The sequence below is a fragment of the Elephantulus edwardii genome, unplaced genomic scaffold (genome assembly GCF_000299155.1).
Source record: "Elephantulus edwardii isolate Elephantulus edwardi_28Jun2011 unplaced genomic scaffold, EleEdw1.0 scaffold00047, whole genome shotgun sequence".
Classification (NCBI taxonomy): domain Eukaryota; kingdom Metazoa; phylum Chordata; class Mammalia; order Macroscelidea; family Macroscelididae; genus Elephantulus; species Elephantulus edwardii.
The window spans coordinates 6,285,649-6,309,314 of NW_006399797.1; the positions used below are offsets into that span (position 1 = coordinate 6,285,649).

The 23,666-nt window shown below is 42.1% G+C and overlaps 1 protein-coding gene across 1 annotated transcript in view; it reads right to left on the reverse strand.

Moving 5' to 3' along the window:
• The window catches only part of PPM1H (protein phosphatase, Mg2+/Mn2+ dependent, 1H), a 440,657-nt gene that overhangs the window by 189,605 nt on the left and 227,386 nt on the right, over positions 1-23,666 (reverse strand). Inside the window, exon 4 of the mRNA XM_006886046.1 lies at positions 19,934-20,046. Within this exon, the coding sequence (XP_006886108.1) occupies positions 19,934-20,046 (113 nt within the window). The remainder of the gene's footprint in view (positions 1-19,933; positions 20,047-23,666) is intronic.

The following is a 23,666-nucleotide window of genomic DNA, read 5'->3' on the forward strand; positions in this document are numbered from 1 at the left end:
GTGCTGAAGAGCAGTGGTGTCTCTCTGGAGACTAAGGTGCATTTGATACAGGCCATGGTCTTCGCAATCACCTGTTATGCATCAGAGAGTTGGACCTTGGTGGGTAGCTGCATCAATTCAATTCCTGCTTCAGTCTTCCATGGCTATCTGTGTGACTGTTTGTCTTTACAGTCATTCCACGTAGTGCCCTCCCTGGTGCAGTATTACATCACTGAAACTAAGGACTGTTGTTGTTAGTGTTATGTGCCAACGGGTTGCCTTAGACTCATAGCAACCCTATTTACAATAGCTCTGAAGCCTGCCCTGTCCTGAGTCAGTCTCAATTACTACAATACACCTACTCCCATGACCCTAGTTACTTTGTCAGTCTATCCCATCTGGGGTCTTCCTCTTCTGTGCAGTCTCTCCACCCTTGCAATCATGATGTCCTTCTCCAAGGACTGGTCCCTTCTGGCCGGGTGACCAAAGTATGTGAGATAGAGCTTCAAACATACTAGCCTCCAAGTAGAAACTTGGTTTCACCCTCTCCAAGACAAACCTATTTGTTTTCTTGGCTGTCCATAGTATGTTAAGACTCTTCTCCAGCACCACAACTCAAACATCAATTGTTCTGTCATCCTGAGTCATTATTCACCTCTCTGATATACAGCAAGTAATGGCCAAGAGAGCTGACCCTATTTCTGACATAGGTGTACATTTTGAGGTTCCTAACGAGTATAGATTAGTGAGAAACTGTTCAACTCAGTGCAGTGGATAAGGGGTAGTGTGAAATGCCACCTAGACTTGCCCGACTGCAGTCCACCCTCATCCCACTTCACCATACTGTACTGCACCATTCACCTCCCGTGCCCCATACCTCCATTCATCCTCCAAACTATCAACAGTGAAAACATATTAGGTTTTGGATAGCTAGCTCATTTACTAAACAAGTGAGAACACAGTTGAAATACTCATCTTGTCTAGAACAAGCCAACCATCTGACAACCATCCACGTTGGATACTAATAAAGACTACTCAGTGAATATCAACACCATCACATCAGTACATTTATTAACATAATATTATATGTTTGTCAATATTGATAACATTTCTTGATATAATGAAATAATATTTATTACTACAATTAATGCAGTATATGTTGCTTTTGTGCACTTTCATGCCAGAACCAAGTCATAGCTGACCTTCCACTGGGTTTTTCTGAAGCAGTTAATTGTCCAGGAAGAGACTGGCCATCTTTCTCCCATGGAGCAGCTGGTGGATGTGAAATGTACTTTCAGGTTGCCAGCCCTGCTCCTTATCACTAGGCCACCAGAACTACGATATAACACTACTACTATACGTTATGCAGAGGGTATGTATTATATGATGTTGTTGTTATGAGCCTTCAAATTTAAGCCAACTCACAGCTCATGTGTTATATTAATACAACACATGCATTGTTGTTACTGTGTACAGTAGAGTCGGAAGTGGCCCATTGCTGAGCCTCGAGTGGGTTTTCAAAGGCAGTTAATCACACTGGAGGACACTGCCCATCATTTTCCTGTGGAGCAGCTGGCAGCCTTGAACCTCAAGCCTTTGGGATTGCAGTGCAACTTCTTGCTACCCTACATATACATATACATATACTAGTAAAATACAGTATTTTAATAGACTTTCACAATCAAAACTCTTGACAACAGCAGCCAGGAAAATAAAAGACAAAAGTCTGCTGTCAGAGACTTTTCCAAAGGACTGAGAGCAATGATGTCAGTCTGGAGACTAAGGTGTATATAATATGTGCCATGGTCTTTGCAATCACTTGCTATGCATCAGAGAGCTGGACAATGACTAGGGATGATAGGAGAGTTGATACCTTTGAGCTGTGCTGTTTGGAGGACAGAATTGAATATACCATGCACTGCTAAGAGAACAAATGGGTTCACCTGGAGAGTGTGAAGCCAGTCTGCTCCATGGAGGCAACGATTCTGAAGTTTCATTTGGCATACTTTGGACATGTAACAAGGAGTGACCACTCATCGGAGAGAGATGTCATGCTTGGGATGTTGGAGGGACGGTGCAGGAGAGGAAGACCCTTTATGAGGTGGGTTTACTCAGTGACTGGGGTAATGGGAGTAGATGAATCAAGACAATGAGATTGGCACAGAATAGAGTAGGGTGTAGGGCTGGTGTACATAGGATCACTATGAGTTGCAGGAGACTTGACAGCACATAACAACAAGAAGGACTATTCAGTAAATTCTAACACTATTTTGAAAAATTAGTGGCATAGTCCACAGGGAGTTGTACTTCTAACCAAAGTTGGTGTGTCTCTGGAAGTTTGAATGCCCAGCACCAATGGGGGAAAAATGGGTACTCTCCCAACCTATATAATTTACAGTCTCAGAAACTTACTCAGTTTGCTCCATAATGGTCAATGATGAGTCAGTTCCAACTCAACAAGAAAGATTTAATTATGCAACAAGAAAGCCCCCATGAACCATTTCTTATTGATAATAGTTCAATGAGGCTTACACTTCATAGTAATTATTGTCTCACCAAAAATACTTGTATCACACAACTACCTCGAGCATCAAATACTTTCAAGTTGTATTCTTAACCAAAACAATGACTCTGTAGAATGATAAAGCAAGGAGATCCCCCCACAGCTCTACCACAATGTATTTTGACTTTTTAAAAAAATTTTTAAAAATTATTAATTTTAATGAAAATTTAGAGACTTTGGATCTCCATTTATTCATTGTTGCACTTTTCTCCCTAACCCCACCCCTCGCCCCAGTTAGCCCTTCTCTTTGAAAAGTAAAAGAAAAAAATCTTTAATTCTCATACAATCCCTTTCCCCAAGTTCACTCCACTATGCAGCCTTTGTTCTGGACTCCTGTGATGACAATAATACCCAATCATATATCCCTTTTTTATTATTAATTTTAATTAATGTTTACAGAGACTTTGGATTTCCATTCATTCATTGTTGCATTTTCCTCCCTGCCCACCCCTCCCTCCAGTTTGCTCTTCTCTTTGAAAAGTAAAAGGAAAACTCTTTCATTGTTATACAATCCCTCCCCCCAAGTCCACTCCACTATGCAGCCTTCGTTCTGGACTCCTGTCATGACAATAATATCTAATCACAGATCCTTTTTAAACAGTTCTCTCCCTCATCTGTTTCAATGCAGTATACATTATTTATCCCCTCTTTCTCAATCTCACCCAACCCTAATGTCAGTCCCATTTTACAACAGTGGTACTACAGTATTTGTCCTTTTGTGTCTGGGATATTTCACTCAGCATAATGTCCTCCAGTGTTGATGCTGTATACGGTCATTGTTATTCCTAAAACCAATGAACATTATTGTGTGTGTGTGTGTGTGTGTGTGTGTGTGTGTGTGTGAGAATTTCCCCCTTTACGCTAAGGCAGCTGCACTTTGTAAGTCCAGTACTTTACTGTCTTCTTCAGCACATACATTTGGGCTTTATACTGAATTGTAATTAAATATGTGAGTGCTGGTCTACTCACACTACCAGACTCTGAGTATACTGAGGGCAGATGCTTTGTCTGCCTACTTGCCATTGCTTAACATTATGCCAGCAAATGCCTAGCTCATGGCAGGCATCTAAATAGTTTTGAAGCCTACTCTACCATGACATTTTACTCAGCTTATATCTTCTTTGGACCTTTGGCTGAGCAAAGAAAACAAACAAACAAACAACAATCAGCACAATCAATTGTATAAATTCAACACTAACACATTCAAGATGGAATCATATATAAATTATTCATCCATAGCAGTTATGTGTTCAAGTAAAGCCATACAGAAGCGCCATACTTTAAGAACAGATTAGATGTTTAACAATTAAGCTGAACTGGTATGTTATTAAAACAAAACAAAAATCCTCTAGAACTATGACAATTTAAGAACAATCTCAAAAGAACAGACATTGTTAAATACATCAACAATTACACTCCACCTGGCTACAGACTCTTTGTTCTTTAGCATCAATCAAAAGAGCTTTCGAAAGACAAATATTAGGTCTGCTGTTGACTTATAGGCATCTTCATTATTCTAACAAGCTCAAAGCCAAGATGAAAGTGAGAATGTTCTTTCTTAACTGTCTTTGACAATATCAGCTGAACTCACTGCATCTCTTCCAAACTAAGAGTGACAGCAATGGAAAGAACAGGAGAGGTAATTGGTGTATGTGCTTTTAAGAAGATAATGACATCCAAGTTGTGGCCTCATCAGCACAATAGGAAAAAGAAATTGATCAAAGCCAAATAAAGACATCATTACTAATTTAATCCAACACAAATTCCCTTTGCAATGTCAATTTGTGGCAGAAATCACCAAATGGTCACCAAAATCAATTCCTTTGGTCTTAAGCATATAACTTAGACTTTATTTCCCGGATTTTCTTGCTTTTCAGGCTGGCCACGTGACTGAATTCCATAATAATGGACGGACGTAGAAAAGACATCTGCTTCTACCAGGTGTGGTCCACAAACCTACTGTTGAGTTCATGCTTATGCCCACGTCCAGCTGACTGCGATGGAGACACCTTTGGAAATATCTCTTGACACCTTGAAAGCCAAGCATTAATGACAGCAGTGCCTCCTTTAATCTGGGATTCTAAGGACATGCATGAACAAAAGCCATTACTTCTCTAGGGCAGTGAATTTTTAATTCTATTTTTTTTAAATATAGCTAAGAGGTTATGGACATACTAAAAAAGAGAGGCATGCAGAAAAACATAGACATAACAATTCAACTTTTATAGTGGCTAATAGTGTTTCATTTTGCCTTTTCTCTAAAGCTATTTTACAGATTTATGTCATAAAAGAGAGTGAAAGATGTGGTGCATTTACTCGAGTCAAAGAGAGAAGATCAAATATGTTTTTGAACTCAAAGCAGCAGCTCACTGTGGATAGATGGACCAATGATTAGCAACAAGGAATACTGGGAAGTTCTGTAATGGCCCTTGGTGAAATCCATGAACATAAAGAGAAACTCCCTTCAGTTAGAGTTGGTTACATGCTTCTCATCTTACTATGAGTGAGTGTCCAGCCTGGGATAGACAGCATCACCGATGTGTAATGGGTTTTGAAGTTTAGAAATGTAAGCCTCATTTGAAATCTCACACCTGTCCTCAAGAAAATTTTGGCTTGCCAAAAGAATTTATCGCTATATAATATAAAGCATTAGCTCAATAAGGCCTTTCTAAAAAGTAAAAAAAACACACAAAAAACCCCCCCCAAAAACCCCAGTGAAAGATATCGAATAAAGGCTTGATTCCAGAGTTGATAAATGACTACAACAACTCAACAACAAAAAGACAACTGAATTAAAAAATAGAAAAAGGGACTTAAACAGACATTTCTTCAAAGAAGATAGACAAGTGGCCAATAAGCACATGTAAAGATGCTCAATTGTGTTTGTTATTAGGGAAATGTAAATCAAAGCCAGAATGAGACACTGCTTTACAATCACAAGTATTGTTATTATAAAAAAAGAAAATAATTGAAAATACTCACTGTTGGTGAGGAAGATGGAGAGAAATTAGAACCATCATTCTAATCATTCAGGATAGTACAGATGATTTGGAAAACAGTTAGGTAGTTGCTCAAAAAGGTCAGTAATAGAATCATACTCCCCAAACCCCACTGCCATCAAGTCTCACTTGTAGCAACTTTCCATTAGATTTCTCAACTTGTATATCTTCACAGGAGGAGAATGACTATCTTTCTTCTGGAAAGTGGCTTGGGGATTCAAACTTCCAACCTTTCATTTAGCAGCCCAACACACCTCCAGAGTTCCATCACATCTATGCACAGAGCTCCTCAATGGACAAACTTGACCTTCTCAACCTTCTCAGAGACGTCAAGCATGTGAAGAGGACTCTGTTTCCGGGGTCTGCGGGCTGCATTTTGAAAAAGAAACTTGGCACCAAAAAAAATTGTGTAAACACAACACAAATGTGAGTGTGAATTGCTGATAGTGATAATTTATAATATAGTCTTCCTGATGTTCCAGAAAAAAAATTATTTTAACACATATTCCATCATTTTTCATGTGCATAATGTTAGAAAAGGAAGAAAATATGGTGATGAAGGTCTTGGGGAGAAACAGGAACCCAAGTAGCAGATAGACCAGCAGATGCCAACAACGGACCTATCTGGCAGGCACAATGAGGTCCTACCAAACACCCATCTCTGCAAATGTGCTTGCAAGACATAAAGGCTATATAACTAGAACACCAAAAGAGAAGGGGTTTCTTGTCTTCATGTCTCTTTATCAAGGACACACACATCCTCCTTTCTGGAGGGTTTTCCTTTCTTTTTTTATAAAGGTTGCTCTGTCTTTAGTCTTCTGTCTGTGTTGCATGCTCTTTCTTTGCCTGTACTCCTTCCATCTTTGGGATGCACTCTATCAAGACTGTGCCCAGCGAACCACCAGGCCCAGGAGAAACTCCAGTGCTTTAACATTGTTGTTGTTAGGTGCTGTCAAGTAAGATTCACAGCGACCCTATGAAGAGCATCCTGAAACCTTCCCCATCCTGTGCCATCCTCATCATCCGAGATACCAGAGCTCACTGATGAAGTCACAGTGTCAATCTATCTCATTGGGAGTCTTCCTCTCCTTGGCTGACCCTCTACCTTTCCAAGCATGATGTCCCTTTCCAAGGAATAGTCTCACCTAGCTACATGTCCAAAGGATGAAAGATGAAGCTTTGCCATCCTTGCTTCCAAGGAGCAGTCTGGCTGCACTCTTTCCAGGACATATCTGTTTATTCTTTTTGGCAGTTCGTGGGCTATTCAGTGCTCTTCTCCAGCACCACAACTCAAAGGCATTAATTCTTCTTCTGTCATCCTTATTCATTGTCCAGGTCTCTGAAGCACAGCACATGACTGAGAAGATGATGCTAAGTGCTGTCGAGTCAAGTAAGACTCACAGCAACCTTATGAACAACAGCCATTCTGAAACCTTCCCTAACCTGTGCCATAAGCACCTTAGTCTTCAAAGTGACATCATTGTTCTCCAGTATTTTGGTGAGGCCCCTGAGAGCAGACTTGCACAATGCAATACATCTCCTGATTTCCTGCCTGCTGATACCAAGGATGTTGACTGTTGATCCAAGGAAGATGAAATTATTGACTGCTTCAATCTTTTCTCCTTTTATCATAATGATGATTGTTAAGTCTGTGGTGAGGATCTTTGTCTTCTTGATGATAAGATGGAATCCATACTGAATGCTGGAGATTGAGTGATTTGACTTTTGTGTGCTCAATGATTTATTCATAGCAAATACCTTTTTAAAATTTTTATTATTTTTGTGTGAGTGTACCATCAAATCAGGAGGAAATTGACCCTCCTTCCCCGGCAGAGCATCTGGTGGATTCAAACCATGCGCCTCGGTGATTGTAGTTGCAGCTCCTTACCACTAGGCCACCAGAGCTCCCCTAGCAAATACCTTTTAAAAAAACACAAATGGCAACTTTACACATGGATCTCATCTGACAAACTGCACAGGACTCAGACTGACTGTATTTGCAGAAAGAATTGCTGGAGAAGTGCAGTATCTGCAGTGAAAACCAGGTAATGATAGTGGAAGAGACCATCAATTACTCATGTACAAGTTTAAATGAAGCTGAATAACATTAAGACTATTCCACAGGAGCCAAAGTATGATCTTGAGTCTCTCCAAGTTGAATTTCAGAATCATCCCAAGAACAGGTTCAAGGCAGTGAACATCAATGATCGAAGACCAGAGGAACGGTGGGAGGATATCATCCATGAAGAGAGCAAAATATCACAACAAAAGAAGAAGGAAAAACCAAAATGGATATCAGAAGTGACTATGAAAATTGCATTAGGGTGTCAAGAAGCCAAAACAAAAGGAAGAGATACCGAAATAAAAGAACTGAGCAGAAGATTTCAAAGGGCAGCTCAAGAGGATAAAGCAAAATATTATAACGAAATGTGCAAAGAGCTGGAGTCACTAAGTAAAAAGGGAAGAATGCACTCAACATTTCTCAACCTGAGAGAAATGAAGAATAAATTCAAGCCTTGAGCTGCAATAGTGAAAGAGGCTATGGGCACAATCTTGAATGGTCTAGGAAGCATCAGAAGACGATGGAAGGAATACCCAGAATCACTGTACCGAAAAGAACTGGATGACACAGAAAAATGTCAGGAAGTACTATAGAAGCTATGCTGCAATCCCAAAGGCACACAGTTCAAATCCACCAGCTGCTCTACGGGAGAAGATCAGCAATCTTCTCCTATGTGATTAAATGCCTCTGAAAACCCACCGGAGTCTAAGCTATGTATGGGTTGATTCCAACTTGATGGTACACAACAACAACATGAACAAGAACCAATGGTGAAAAAAAAAAATCAAATGACTTGCTACACTGGGGAGAGAAAAAAAGGATCAATGGTGTTGAAAGATGAAGGTTGAGCAGCACTAAAGGCATTCGCAAAAAAGAAGGCCCCAGCAATCAAGGGAATACCAACTGACATGTCTGAATTAATTAGATGCAGCCCTGGATGAGCTCACCAGTTTATGCCAGGAAATCTGGATGACAGCTACGTGACTCACTAACTAGAAAAGGTCCATATGTGTCCTGATTCCTGAGAAAGGTGGTCCAATAGAATGTGGAAACTATTGACAATATCATTAATACCTAATGCAAGCAAAATATTGTTGAAGATCATTAAAAAGTAGCCAGAACAGTTCATTAACGGGGAACTTCCAGAAGTATAACTTGGCTTTAGAAGAGGTCGTGGCACTCGGGATATCGATGCTGATTGTCATATGGATCCTGGCTGAAAAGAAAGAATACTAATAAAATGTCTCCTTTGTGTTTTACTGACTATGCAAAGACATTTGACTGTGTGGACCGTAACAAATTACGGCTCACATTGAGAAGAATGGGAATTTTGGAACATTTAATTGTGTTCATACAGAATCTATACCTACACCAAGAAGATGTGCAAACAGAGCAGGGGAACACTGCATGATTTAAGATAAGGAAGGGTGTGAATCAGGATTGGAGCCTTTCTCCACACCTATTCAATCTGAATGTTGAGAAATAATTTATGAAGCTGGGCTCTGTGAAGAAGAATGTGCATCAGGATTGGAGGAGGACTCATCAACAGCCTGCATTATACTGATGACACAACTCTGCTTGCTGAAAGTGAAGAGGATATGAAATGCCTGCTGCAGAAGATCAAGAATGCAGTGTGGATTCCTCTAACACTAGAGCAAGGGATATAGCCCAATAATATACTGTTAGATGGAGGAACATTCCCTACTCTAACAGTTACATTGTTAAAAATGTTTACAACATCTTTGATTTGGAGATGTTAAGATATGGGGGAAGGGATGGTGAATCAGGATGCGAAAACCCAGAGTAGAGTGCAGTGAGTGAGAACATGATCCTTTGACTAAGTCCTCTGCTTGATCTGGCTAAACCTTGCTCCCTGCTGGCTATAGGAGTCTGGGCAAATTGGTTCACCTCACTGTGCCTCAGTTTCTCTCATTGTAAACTTTATTTATCTGATAGTAACAATACCCACATTTCACTGAATTATTGAGAGAATGAACTTTGATTCTCCATTACAATATTGACAGGAGCTCTGTTGTCCTGGTAGCCAGAGACTGCACAGTAATCTCAAAGGCACTGGTCCTAATCCACCAGCTGCTTCAAGGAGAAGGCTGAGCAATCTCCTCCTGTGTGATTTACTACCTCTGAAAACCTGCTGAAAGGTCAGCTACCAAGCAGTTTTGACTCAACAGCACAAAATGACAACATTACAATATGATTCAATGGCACACAACTTGACAATATTTAATACGGTTGTTGTTGTTGTTATGTGCCGTCGAGTCACTTGCAACTCATAGCGACCCTATGTACAACAGCCCTAAACTCTGCTCTGTCCTGTGCCATTCTCACTGTCTCTGACGCACCCATCCTGATTACCCCTATCACTGAATCAATCCACCTCATAGGGGGCCTTCCCCTTCTGCTCTGTCCCTCCAGCCTACCAAGCATGATGTCCCTCTCCAAGGACCTGTCTCTCCTTGCAACATGTCCAAAGTATGTTAGATGGAGCCTCAGAATCCTTGCCTCCAAGGAGCAGCCCGGTTTGACCCTTTCCAGGATGAATCTGTTTGTTTTCCTAACAGTCCATGGTACCCTCAATACTCTTCTCCAGCACCAAAGCTCAAAGCATCAATTTTCTTTCTGTCCTCCTTAGTCATTGTCCAACTCTCTGATGTATAACAAGTGATAGCAAAGACCATGGCCTGTAACAGACACACCTTGGTCTCCAAAGAGACACCACTGCTCTTTAGTACTTTGGAGAGTTCCCTAACAGCACACTTTCCCATGGCAATACATCTTCTAATTTCCTGGCTGCTGGTGCCAAGAGTGTTGACTGTGGAGCCAAGCAAACTGAAGCTGTGAACAATCTCAATCTCTTCACCATCCATCCTGATGCTGCCAATTGCCCAGTGGTGAGAATCTTTGTCTTCTTGACATTAAGCCTCAATCCATATTGAAGGCTGCAGTCCTTGACCCTCTGCAGCAAGCGCTTCAGGTCCTCCTCAGTTTCAGCAAGCAGGGTTGTGTTATCTGCATATCGCAGATTGTTGATAGATCTTCCACCAATCTTGACCCCACATTTCTCCTCATAGAGCCCAGACTCCCGGATAATCTGTTCTGTATACAGGTTGAAAAGGTATGGAGACAGGACACATCCCTGGCATACGCCCTTTCCAAAGGCCTCAGCACTGGATTGTTCTAAGGTCCCATAGAGGAGAATCAAGGAAACCCAGCAGGCAGAGAAAAGGGCACCAAAGGTCCTGAAATCATCTGCCTACATTCCAGGTAAACTGGGCAGTCCCCAAGGCCGCAGTGCCGGATCCGTTCGGATTTAACAGGGTAGCTAGCACTTAATATAATGCTGCTTTATTACTGATGTAACTGTAGCACTGGCAAGAGTGGAATTAAGAATTTAACTAGTTGTAATTGGTTTTCTTTAATCTGAATGAGTTCTCAGCAGTCTCAGTTGCCAAATCTTTAGACATTGTTTGAAATGAGTGGCAACATAGCTGCCTCCTAAGTGTCTCCACGCTCTAGGGGAAAACAAAAATATCTTCTAAAAGGGAGTCAAAGCACCTTCTTAAACTAAAGAATTGCTCAGAACCGCAGGAGCTGATGACTCAAACACAATGGGTGATAGTTTGCATATTGCTTTGCATGGCATTTGAATGCTACCAGGCTCACTTTGCTCGAAGTGAAAATCCACCCACCATCTGCTTCTTGCTTATGATCCCCTAGGTGTAGGGTTGGCTGCCTTTGCCTGGAAAAAAAATAGAAATGGCTGGCTTTGGCTTCAAGCAGTTAGCTATTCCTGTGCCTTTGTGGCAGGTGACCTCTACTGCTTAGAGAAAGGTGAGTTTGCTCTCTAGGACCCCAAGGGGTCACCACATCACTGTGGAGCATTCCATGCCCTAGGTGGTCACTGCCTAGAAACCTTTCCTTAAGATGGTTACAGGGGACAGGAAGGGAGGGAAAGGAAAGTAAAAAATAATGAAAAAAAATCAATAAACTGACTGAAGGGAAAGGCAATATACAAGAAAGTGTTGATGGTTGTTGTGAACTGTTGGGTTGACACTGGCTCATGGCTGACCCTCTGGCAGGTTTTCAGAGACAGTTAACTGCATTGGAAGAGATTGTCCATGTTTCTCCTGCAAAGAGATTCAAACAATGAATGGGCTTTTGGGATTGCAGCACAGCTTCTTACCAGTAGGCCACCAGAGATTGCGGTTGTTGTTGTTTGTTGTCAAGTTGGCACTGACCCATAGCTGACCCTCCAGTGGGTTTTCAGAGGCTGCAGACTGCACAGGAGGACACTGCCCATCCTCCTCCTATGGAGCTGCTGGTGGGTTCGAACTGTGTGCTTTTGGGATTATAGCACAGCTTCTTGCCAGTAGGCCACCACAGCTCCTCAGAGATTAGACATGGTAATGAATGATATTCATTAATTATAGAATTCTATTAATTAATAATAGAAAACAAAATATCTGTGAATGACTGAGTTGAAAAATCAACATGATCTGTAAACCTTCACTCAAATAACTAAGAAAAGGGTGGGGGGACCTCAGCTTCTGCTGAATCAGGCAGCCTTTTCAGAATGTGACTGTTCCTCTTGTTGTGTTTGCCATCAATTTACCCTAAAGAATACAGCCGCACTGTCCCATACGGTTTCCTAAATGATAATCTTTATGGGAGTAGACAGCCAGGTCCACGCCTTCTCCTCTCCCTCCTGGAGCTGCTGGTGAGTTCGAAGCACTGACTTTGCTGTTAGTAGCTGAGTTTAGCTGAACAATCGCACCACCGGGGCTTCTTCTTTGGAACACAACCCCTGATGCACATGTGCTTCCTGGTGAATGGGATACTGCACAGCTCAGTACAGAAAAGGAAAAACCAAACTCAAGGAGGTCTGTGGTGGGAAGAGACTCAAAGCGGACTCTCCCCTGGGTGTCCGAGGCTTGAGAGGTGACTGCCTATCTTTCTTCCTTGGGAGTAGCTGGTGGTTTGGGCCATCAGAGAGGGGCTGCCTTTGGCAGACCAGTGTAATTCCCTACAGCCTCCAGCACCAGAGCACCGAGTCCTAGGAAACAGCTGTTGTCACGTGCCACCGAAGCTGAAATGACTCACAGGTGACACTCCAGCAGGTTTCCAGAGGATGCAAGTTGCATGCATGGGAGGAGATTACTCATCCTTCTCCCTCGGAGCAGCTAGTCTAAAATCGGAGCTTTTGCCATGCTGACTTGGCTGAAAAGTTTAACCAAAGTATTCCAACAAAAAGATGGGTGATGCTGGACTTACAGAAAGGAAGGACAGCTGGAATCAAGACTTCTAGCACTTTCCCAGGCAGGGCTCACAGACAGGCAGATCCAGAATAGCAAGAAAGAGCAGTTGAGTAAAAGGCCGGAGAAAACGGAAGAATGGCTGACTGTGAGTTTTATGTCATCATCTTTCAATGTTCTATTTTCTGGGAACCTATGTTTTTCATCCTTTTCTCCTATCAAATTAATGGATTCATTAGAAAGAATGAGGAGACTGAAACATCGTTTTTGTGTACTGTCAAGTCAGAATCAACCCATAGCTGACCCTCCAGTGAGTTTCCAGAGGCTGTTAACTGCACAAGAGGAGACTGCCTGTCTTTCTCCCACACAGCAGCAGGAGCATTTGAACTGTGTACCTTTGGGTTCCCAGCACAACTCCTTAATACTAGGCCACCAGAGCTCCCTATTACTGAAATAGATAATAAAACTTGACACGATGCAACTTTCCAATTAGCAGTTTTTGCTGCTAAACTTACCCAACTTACAGAGACTAAAGCTAGAGAAACTTGCAGTTCAAGTAAAAACTTTAGGAATTTGGCTATGTATGCAATCTAAGGTTTTAAGAAAGTGATTGTTGCTACGGCCCATGAAGGCAATACTTAGTTTATCTAGAAACAGCTGTCTGCTTGGACTTGTTACCTCCATACAAAGACTTAGAGGTTGTGGGCTGGTTCTAGCCAATTGATCTAATATTGTTAATGTTTCCGAACTAAATCCCAGTATACTTTCCAAAGATCTCTGGCTTTCTTGGGAGCTAGAGTAAACAACAGAGACCAGGGCAATTATTTCCTCATCCTCTGAATGTACACTTTAAAAGAGGTGTCAGGCTGTTTGGAGGAACAGACTTCAGGGATTCTACTAGGGGCTATGTTTGGGGTGGACTGATTGTAGTCCTCAGCGATTTGCACTGTTAAACTGAAGGTGGAGCTTCTCTGGCAGCCGGAATCCACCAGCAACACTATGGGAGAAGGATGGGCAATCTCTCCCATTAAATGTATAGCCTCCAAAACTCTACTGCAGGGTCAGCTCTGAGTTGGTTCTGTTGTTGTTGTCATTAGGTGCCATTGAGTACAACTCATAGCAACCCTGTGAACAAAAGATTTGAACACTGTTCTATACTGCACCATCCTGCCCCCTATGCTTCCTGATACACAAGAGTCCACATGTTGCTAGGAAAGGCTATTCTTTGGGGAGGGACATCATGCTTGGCAAGGTGGAGGGAGGGCGAAAGAGAGGAAGACCCTCAACCAAGTGGATGGACACAGTGACTGTGTCTATGGGCTTGATTGTATCAGAGGTTGTGAGGATGGAACAGGATTAAGATCTGTTGTTCCTAGGATCCCTCTGAGTTGTACTCAACTCAACTGCATCAACAGTAACCATTTTACAAGGGGCTGTGGTGGACAAGGGGTTAAGAAGCTGCACAGCAATCTCAAAGGCACATGGTTTGAACCTACCAGCTACTCTGTGGGAGAGGGATGGGCAATCTCCTCCTGAGATACTGGCTCTGAAAACTGGCTAGCGGGTCAGCTTGGGGTTGGTTTTTTGATGCACACAGCAACAACTGCCTTTTTACTAGGATTGCTACCTTTCTACAGTTTTTAACTGTCTTCCCTTTCAGACAATAATAATAGGAAAGGCACAGTCTGATCCCTTAGGGCTGTAAGGAGCTGTGGTCGAGTAGTATATAAAGTGTACCTAAGATCCACTTACGTGTTAAGGATCTACCACTGCCAGATTCTTCCTTCCAACTGTTGGCAGTGTTATGTGCCACTGAGTTGCAACTGACCCATAATCATGGATTTTCAGAAGCTAAAAATCATACTAGAGGAGATTGCCCATCTTCCTTTCAGGGAGGCGCTGGTGGATTTGAACTGCCTGTCTCTGGTACCACTGTGCCTTTCCTTATCCACTGGCACCGTTCTAGGTGGTCTACCTTTAACTCCTCTGAAGGTTTTTTGACCAATTATGAATTTTGTGACCTTCAGTAGTTACACCGTTTAGTTGCCACTCTAATGATGTGTGTATCCTTTCCCCTCCCTCCTTTTAAATGAATGTTGTGTAAGGTAGAGTCCAGAAGTCGGAACTGAACCATAGCTAACACTGGCGGGTTTTCAGAGGCTATTAATCGCATAGGAGGAGAGTGTTCATCCTTCTGACATTGTGTATCCTTTTTTTGGCAGTGCAATGTGACAATGGACACTTTATGGACTATCCCCGAGGAAACTTTAATTGATTTTATTTGCACACCCGACAGTTGTGGCTCTATGATACTACCATTTGCTTCCAAACCAGGCCAGTGCAAAGCTTCTATTTTCCCAAGTGAAGATTTACTTTAATTTTCAAAACTGTCAAGAATGAATGTAAACATTCAGTAGCCAATATAGGTAGTAAAGAAGAAAAATTAGCCCTTAATTAATCAGGGCTCTGTTGCTGGACTCTTCTGTCAACTTTAATAATGTGTTTAAATTGAGTCTTCAGCTTCATAACTGCTTGTTCATATGCGAGAGAATGGACTTTGGTTTCCTCAGGGATATTCCCAGATGGTGTTTCTTGGGAATAACTGGCCATGTTAGCAAACTCATGTATTCATAATAAATCACTAATATGTAAGCTATGTAAAGACCTCATATAAGATGATACCGACAATCTATTGTTCATACAAAAGCTGAGAGCAGCATTCTGATTGTAAGTGTCCTATCAGTTATCCTTTGGATGTTGTTAGGTGGCATCTAGTCAGCTAGGATGCCTGGTGACCACATGAACAACCGACCTAATCCTTGCCCTATCCTCGGCCATCTCCATGACCTAGCCGTGCTCGAGCCCACTGTTGCGTCAATGTGGCATCGAGGCTCTGCCTTTTCACTGATCTTCTACCAACGTCTTTTTCAAGGCTTGGCGCCTCCTGACAATGTGCTCACAGTATTGTGAGATGAATTCTCTCCTTTCTTGCCTCTAAGGATCACTCTTTGGAAAGTCTATACACATACCAACAAACTGCTCTTTGGTTTCTACTATGACATGATCTAAAAACTGACAACAAGAAATCAAATGGTCAGTTAAAAAAAAACCCATATTAATATCTGGAGTCAGTGTGCGATGGGTCTAATTTACTTTATAAACGTCTTGAGATACAGTTTCTCTATAGAATCATCTTTAAAATGATGGAAATGTTAGTAATTATCAAGTCTAATTACATTATCTAATTCTATTAGTGTGTCAGGGTTGTATTCTCTTTCCATACTCATTTAATCTTTATGTTAAGCAAATTATCTGAGAAGCTAGAATCTATGAAAAGGAGTGTGGGATCAGGACTGAAGGGAGACTCATCAATAACCTGTGTTATGTAGATGACACAATCTTGTTTGCTGAAAGTGAGGAGGAATTGAAGCACTTGTTCCAGAAGATCAAGGAATGTAGCCTTTGGTATGGATTGCATCTCAATGTCAAGAAAACAAAGACTCTTATTTCTGGATGGATAGGCAAATATCATGATGAATGGAGAGGAGATTAAAACTGTCACAGTTTCATCTTGCTTGGATCCACAATTAACAACCTTGGTACCAGCATTCAGGGATTAAGGAGACACACTGCACTGGGAAAGTCTGTAGTTAGGGACCTCCCCAAATTATTGAGGAGTAATGATGCCAGTTTGAGGACTAAGGACCATCTGATTCAGGCCATGATCACTTGCTATGCATCTGAGAGCTGGACAATGAATAAAAATGACAGAAGAATTGATGGCTTTGAGCTGTGTTGTTGGAGAGGAGCACTAAACATCCCATCGATGGCCAGAGAACAGATATGTCTTACAAAGGGTGCAGCCAGAGTGCTCTTTGGAAGCAAGAATGATGAGGCTTTACCTTACATACTTTGGTTATGTTGGTAGAAGGGGCTATTCCTCAAAGAAAGACATGATATTGGGAAAGGTGGAGGGTTAGTGAAGAAGAGAATGACCCTCAACCAAGTGGACTGACACAGTAACTGCTGCAACGGGCTCTTGTGTGTCAGGAAGTGTGAGGATGGCGCTGAATAGAACAGAGTTCAGATCTTTGTTCAAAGAGTCACTATGAGTCGTACTTGACTTGACAGCACCTAAGAATAACAATCCAATGAGATTTCATTTTTACTCTTAAGAAAATTGAGGTCTGGTGTGGAAATTGGTATCAAACAGGGGAAAAGGTACACACCTACAAGATGAATGCTTGGGCCCAGCATAGCCTCTAGGATGCAGGATCTGAATGGCTGGGTGGGCAGGTGGATTTGCTATGGTTTGGAATCTCAAAGGTAACTACACTGAAAAAGGAAGATGTGTTTTGGGAGAGAAGTTGCATATATGAAAACGACAATCTAACATCCAGATAATCAGGGCACAGAAGTCAAGTTATCTTTTGAGTCTGAGGTCATGTTATGAGAAAGGCTTTTCTGAGGAAGGAAGGGTTTACTGCAGTGCAGGAGCACGGTACTCAGGTACTCAAGCTCAAAACTCAGAGCCATCAAGTGGGAACTGACTCAGAGCTGCCTCCCAGCGGGCTCGGCAGGTGTAAGGAGGATGGGCAATCTCCTCTAGTATAATGAACTGCCTCTGAAAACCCACTGGAGGGTCAGCCATGGGTCGGTTCTGACTACAGTGCACAATAGCAAACCACACAGGACGGGACTGTCCATCTGTCTCTCTCGGAGCTGCTGGTGGATTCATCTGGCCAGCGAGGGGCAGGCCTGAATGAGCAGTGCAACGTCCTACGGCTTTATCACCAGGCCTCCCTTACTCACTTACTAGAAGGACTCAAAAAGCAAACTCATCTTTAAAGGACACAGAGTCACAATGCAGACACCAGGACGACTGCTTAATCAACTATTCAGTCTTTCTCAACAAAGAAAGAAAGGAATGGCTTCCTTCTAGCTCATCCATCTTCCAATAAACTCAAGATGTGGAAAAGGACAAGCAGTTCAGAGGTTTTCTCCCTGTGTGTTTTAAAAGCTCCGCAAGATTGAGGACTCCAATTTCTAAGCTGCTGCAGGCCCAGGGCTGGGCGGAAAGCAGTGGCCGCGGCACTGGTTATCTTTCATGTGCCTCATTCTCGAGACGCAGCCAGGGTCCAGTGTGGTGCCTCCACAGGCTGATCTTTATGAATGGCATCGCTTGTGCTGCCCTATAGCTTGGCTTCCAGCAGGGATCGTCAAAAGGGGAGCCTGGAAAGGGCGAGATGAGAGAAATCCCAGCATCTCTTCCCATTCTTCCCTATGGCTCTTGCCTGTTGTTCATGTGCCATTAAGTGAGAACTGAGTCATAGCTGACCCTCCAGAGGGTTTTCAAAGGCTGTCAACTGCATAGGAGGAGACGACCCAACTTTCTCCTTTTGAGCAGCTGGTGGATTCGAACTGCATGCCTTTGGGTTGGCAGCACAACTCCTTATCCACTAGACCATTGTTGTTATTGAATGCCTGCTCTGTGGGAGAAGGATGGGCAATCTCCTTCTGGGCGGTTAACTGCCTCTGAAAACCTGCCAGAGGGTCAGCTATGAGTTGGTTCCAACTCCATGGTACACAACAACATTTCTTTCATAGTGGCCTCCTGTCCCCTCCTTTGCTGAAAGTATTTCCTCCCTTGGTCCTGCAGGCCAGGAGTGGTCAGCTCCTGGTTACCTCAGCACTCCTGGCAGCATCCTCTCTGCCCTCATTCGATCGACCCATCTGAGCTGGAACCAATCTCCTCCAAAGACCATGACTCTACACCGAGCCAAGAGATCAGCATAACATCGGACACACCCTTGAACTTATTTGGCAAAATATTATATTGAAATTTGAGATATTTATATAGAGTAGAATGGAAAAAAGGCACATATAGTTTTAAAAATAAATAGACCTTTTAAAAAAATCCACCACTCTTCAAACTCCAGAATGTATCTGCCTCAGCAGTTCACTCTCTGCCGTCATTAGTGAGGAAAGCTGAGGAAGGAAGCAGGACTGGGGGAAACGTCCCCAGGTGCAAGCCCGCTTCACAAGAAGCAAAATCAGGTGACTTCCTTGATTGCCTCCAGGGAATGAGTCTTCCAGGCAGCAGAGGCAGCAGAAACAATGAGAGCTGGAGACAAGAGAAGGGGAACGAAATACACTCTAGAGCAAGCTAGAGCAAGCCACAGCTCTGAGAAGAGGTGAGAGATCTAACCGGAGGGGAACGTGGAATCACAGCATGCCAAGACTCCGGTCAGAGATCACACAGTCCTGCTAGGGCGTCTGTGTGGAGTCCAGTACATCACTTTCAGAATAAAGGGTTGGCCTGCAGGAAAAGTCTCCCATTGTATAGGCAGCAGATTCTGTGAGAGAGGCAGGGAGCTGTGTGCCACATACGAAAGACTTTGCTCATGAAGGCTATCATTTAAATTCGCTGCACTTGGTACAAAGAAGCTTGCTACTTAAAAGTTAATACACATGTCCGTCTTCTCGTCTTCTCCGACAATCCTGGATATAGTAAAGGTTAACCATAATCTGCTGGCCAAAATTCCTTCAGCTGATCCTCAGAAGTGAGAAGATTGTGGTCTTTAAGAGTTTGAGTGTGAAAGGAGAAATTCCTGGGCTCCCAGGAGGGGACAGTGTAAAGTCACAGAACTTAATTGGGACCAGCTGTAGAGGCCCTGTTGGTTGTGTCCCCATGGGACCCCTCCAAAACACCCACCCAGTTTGGAGTCCAAACTCCTTTCTCTACGCCCAATCCCCATCGTCCCATAGATCATGCCTTTCTTTGCTAAGCTTTCATAGAAAAAACAGGCTAGGGGATGAGAAAGTTTAACTATTACTGGTTCTTAGTTTCAGTAGACTTGATTCTGACGTATGGTAACTCATATTAATAGATAAATATATGAATTGGCTTTAATAACCACCTGATTGCTCATTTTAATGTTTTTAAATGCAGGTTTGTCTTTCCCTAAACTTAATCCCAGGCAGAATTATTTTGAGAGATTATAAAATATTATTTTCTAGAGTAACCGTCAGAAGCCATTAAGCATGCACATTTGCTTACCTGCTATCCCCAGCATTGGCCACATACAGCTTCCCCAAGAGACAGATCACAATGAGGGCAGTACAGCCACCGGATATGTTATAGGAGCTCCTTTCTTGTTCTATCTGCAGATCCTGAAGAAGAAAACAGAGTCAGTGCTGAAGGATCCATGCACTGGTGTCAAAAGCTACCTTAGTTTTAGTGCCTGGGAGGTGTCTTATGAGTCTTAATGTGACTTAGAAAAAAGGAACAGGAGGACTTTTGGTACCTGCTTTTCTACCCTGGCTAAGTCGCTGGCCTATAGACTGCCAGGCACCGGCCTATCTGTAGACCACACAGGGACATGAAGAATGGCAAGCAAATGCAATCAGATGAAGATGAGAAGACTGAGAAGTAACTGCATCCAGCAAATATTATGACTGTCATTAGGCGCTGTTGAATTACTTCTGACTCACAGCAATCCTATGCACAACAGGACAAAACACCGTCTGGTCCTCACAGTCGTTGCTACGTCGCAGCCATTACTGCATCCATTGTGGCCATCCACCTCATTGCTTTTGGGGATTTTTTCCCCTGGCCCTCAGTCTTTACCAAGCATGATGTCCTTCTGCAGGTCTGGTCCTGCCTGATAATATGTCCAAAGTATCTGCGAGAAAATACCACCATCCTCGCTTCCAAGGATTATTTTGGCTCTTTTATACTATCTGTCTTCTAAGACAGATTTATTTATATTTCTGGCAGTCCATGCTATATTCCGTATTCTTTGCCAATATCATAATTCAAAAGCATCAATTATTTTTCATTATTTATTCATTTATTCTTTATTAATTGTCCAGCTTTCATATGCCTGAGAGGCAACTGAAAATACCATCAGTTGGTTCATGAGATGGCTTCAAGAAGTCCTTTGCAGCACATTTGTCTAATGCAGTCAGACATCTGATTTCTTGACTGCTGTTTCCAGAGGCCCCGAGTGTAGGTTTACGTGAAGGAAATCCTTGACAATGTCATTCTTTTCTCTGTTTATCATCATGCTGCTTATTGGTCCAGTTGTGGGTATTTTTGTCTTCTTTATGATGAGATAGAATCCACACAGTAAATATCAAGTACTTATCTTAAATAGAGAAAGCCAGCCTAGGATTGATTATTGGACAGTATACCTCACATGCAGCCTCTGTCCCATCTATTAGGGGAAGCTTTTGTACTGCAATGATATTGAACAGGTTTTAGTGGAGTTTCCAGGCTAAGAAAGACCAGGAGGAAAGGCCTGAGAGTCCGGGTTTCTGGAGGCAAGCTATTACGGAAGTGGATGCCATTCCTCCTTCCAAGCTTGTTTTAATCGGAGAGCTCCACCCCACTCTCTGTCCGCATTGGGTAACCAGTGATTAATGCATTTGACACATCAGATGCAATAGAGAGACTGATAAAGTCAACAGCTTGGGCCTGTTTCATGTTTCAAGCTCCAGGATCTTCAAGAAATAGCTTGTATTATAGCTAGTAAGAGAGGAGACTTTAATAACTGTGCCCTATTCAACACTCAGGAGCCAGTCCTCTGAGTTGGTGCTAACTTCAGTCTACCTCCCACTCTGCTCTGCTTGGAGCCTGGGGAGGTATGCACATGTGTCAGGACACAGTGGGACAGAACCACATGGGGAAACACTTCAGGAAGGGCGTGGACAACATCATCAAAGATGCAGAAAGGCCAAGGACTTCCCTCAAAGGACTAGTGAGTTCTAACAATGTGTTTATATTCTGCTTAAATGAGCTTGCTTAGAGGATTGTCATGAGGGTTAAATTTGATGTCATGTCTATGAGACTCAGGACGCCATCTGGTCCCAGGCCAGAGCAGAGAACCCTTTTGCTCACTGCTGGATCTGTAACACCTAGCTCTGCTTCCTGCTCGGAGGTCATTTAATAAATATCTGTTAACTGAACAGACAGATGTTAAAAATTCCCAGGCTTTCAAATTCTATCCCTACCACCCTATCTCTGCCTTAACAGGAACAATATATTTCACAAAGTGCAAATGAAAAGCTAACAATGCAAATGCTTTATAATGAGATAAGATTTAAGCAGGAAGTCATTTAAGTTGAGTGCACTGAAGAGATGAGAATGAATGAACTCACACTTACATGAGGCAACAGACTGAAAAGAAGGTGGGACATGGGTGTCAGAAGTATGAAGGATTAACTCAGGGAAGTGAAAGAGAAAAGAAGGAAAATACTGTCAATTTGTTTGTTTAACCCTCCAAGAATTCCCTTCCTAGGTGATACGCCTTTTCCCTTTCATTAAAACCATTAATGTTGCTATTATAGTAGCTGTGTATTTTACCAAACGGATACATAAATTTATATACCTAATGCTGCTGTTCTGAATTCATTTAAAGGAATTTCTCTGGCTATAAGGACAACTCCCCTTTCATAACCAGAATCATTGTTTAAATGCCTGGGTCTGAGTGAAAAGCAATTTTTATTAAGAATTCCTTGAACACCCAACCACTTATATCCTGTATATGGACTGGAATGTGAAGGATGTTGACAGATTTACTCAAATCACTGGCAAATGGGGGAAATATGCATGGCACAAAACCTCCACATTAAAGCATTCATTTGGGATGCAGACAAATTTATTCTACATCATAGGTGGTCTTAGTCCTCATGGTTTACATTACAGAAATGGATTTTTTTTTAAAAAAAAGATTTCATCCTTAACAAAACAGGGCAGAACACTGAACACCAAGTCTTCTTGCTACAGCAGAGTTCCTATTTGCCCTTAATTTTTTGGTAAACGGGCCTGTTAGCTTAGCCAATTAATGCCTTGCTATTAGATTAAGAGTGTAATTCAATATTTTTCCCTAATTGATTTCTATTGTGTCTTTAATCTTTTCTTACTTTCCAACTACACTGCCTCTGTAGTTCCCCCAGAATAAGGGAAGCTTAATTTGGCAGCCCCTTCATATGCAAAATTGAATTAAAATCAAATTACTTTGAGGCAAGAAACTTTGCTGATGTGTGCCTGCTCTCAACACCCCCAACTCTATTTGTGTAGGAAGATACAGACAGGCACACAGGCGTGTGCACACACACGCACGTACTCGGAGGCACCCAGACACACTCTCTCCTTAATTACATATGTGTCTGCTAAGACCACAGTGACAAGAACTCAAAAGATACACGTTTATAGACTTCATCTCCTAAAGGATTCGCTGACATTAAAATACACTCTTCAATTTCTTCTAAAACTGGATGCAAGTGGAACATATTCTAAAAATAATTACTTCCCTCCTACCCTCCCTAGAAGTCAAAATAGCACATTTATTTTTCCTATACCACCTACTCCTTTTTTAAAAGATGTTTCACAAAATCTTAGCAATGAAAGGAACATTAAAAGACCATCTGGGTGTCTTTGACTGGTGAATTACCTCTTTATTTACTGAAACCCCCCACCTTTGCATTGAGCCTATTTTTTTACGTTCTAGAATAAGATAAAGACAAGAGTATAATTATTACTCTGAAAAGAAAAGTTTCAAGTCTGGATATAGCTTCAAAATTTAGTAAAATCTTAGAAAAACAGCTCACTTCTAAGAGGCTGGTCTTGAATAGTTCCTATTTGAGTTGCTGATAAATATCAATCCCAAGACATAAGCCTAATAACTTGCCAGCGAAATGCAGGCACAAATCAAGTATGGACTAATAGGATCACTTAAATGACTCATAAGGTTCAATTAACAAGATAATTGATTCAGCTGCGCGAACAA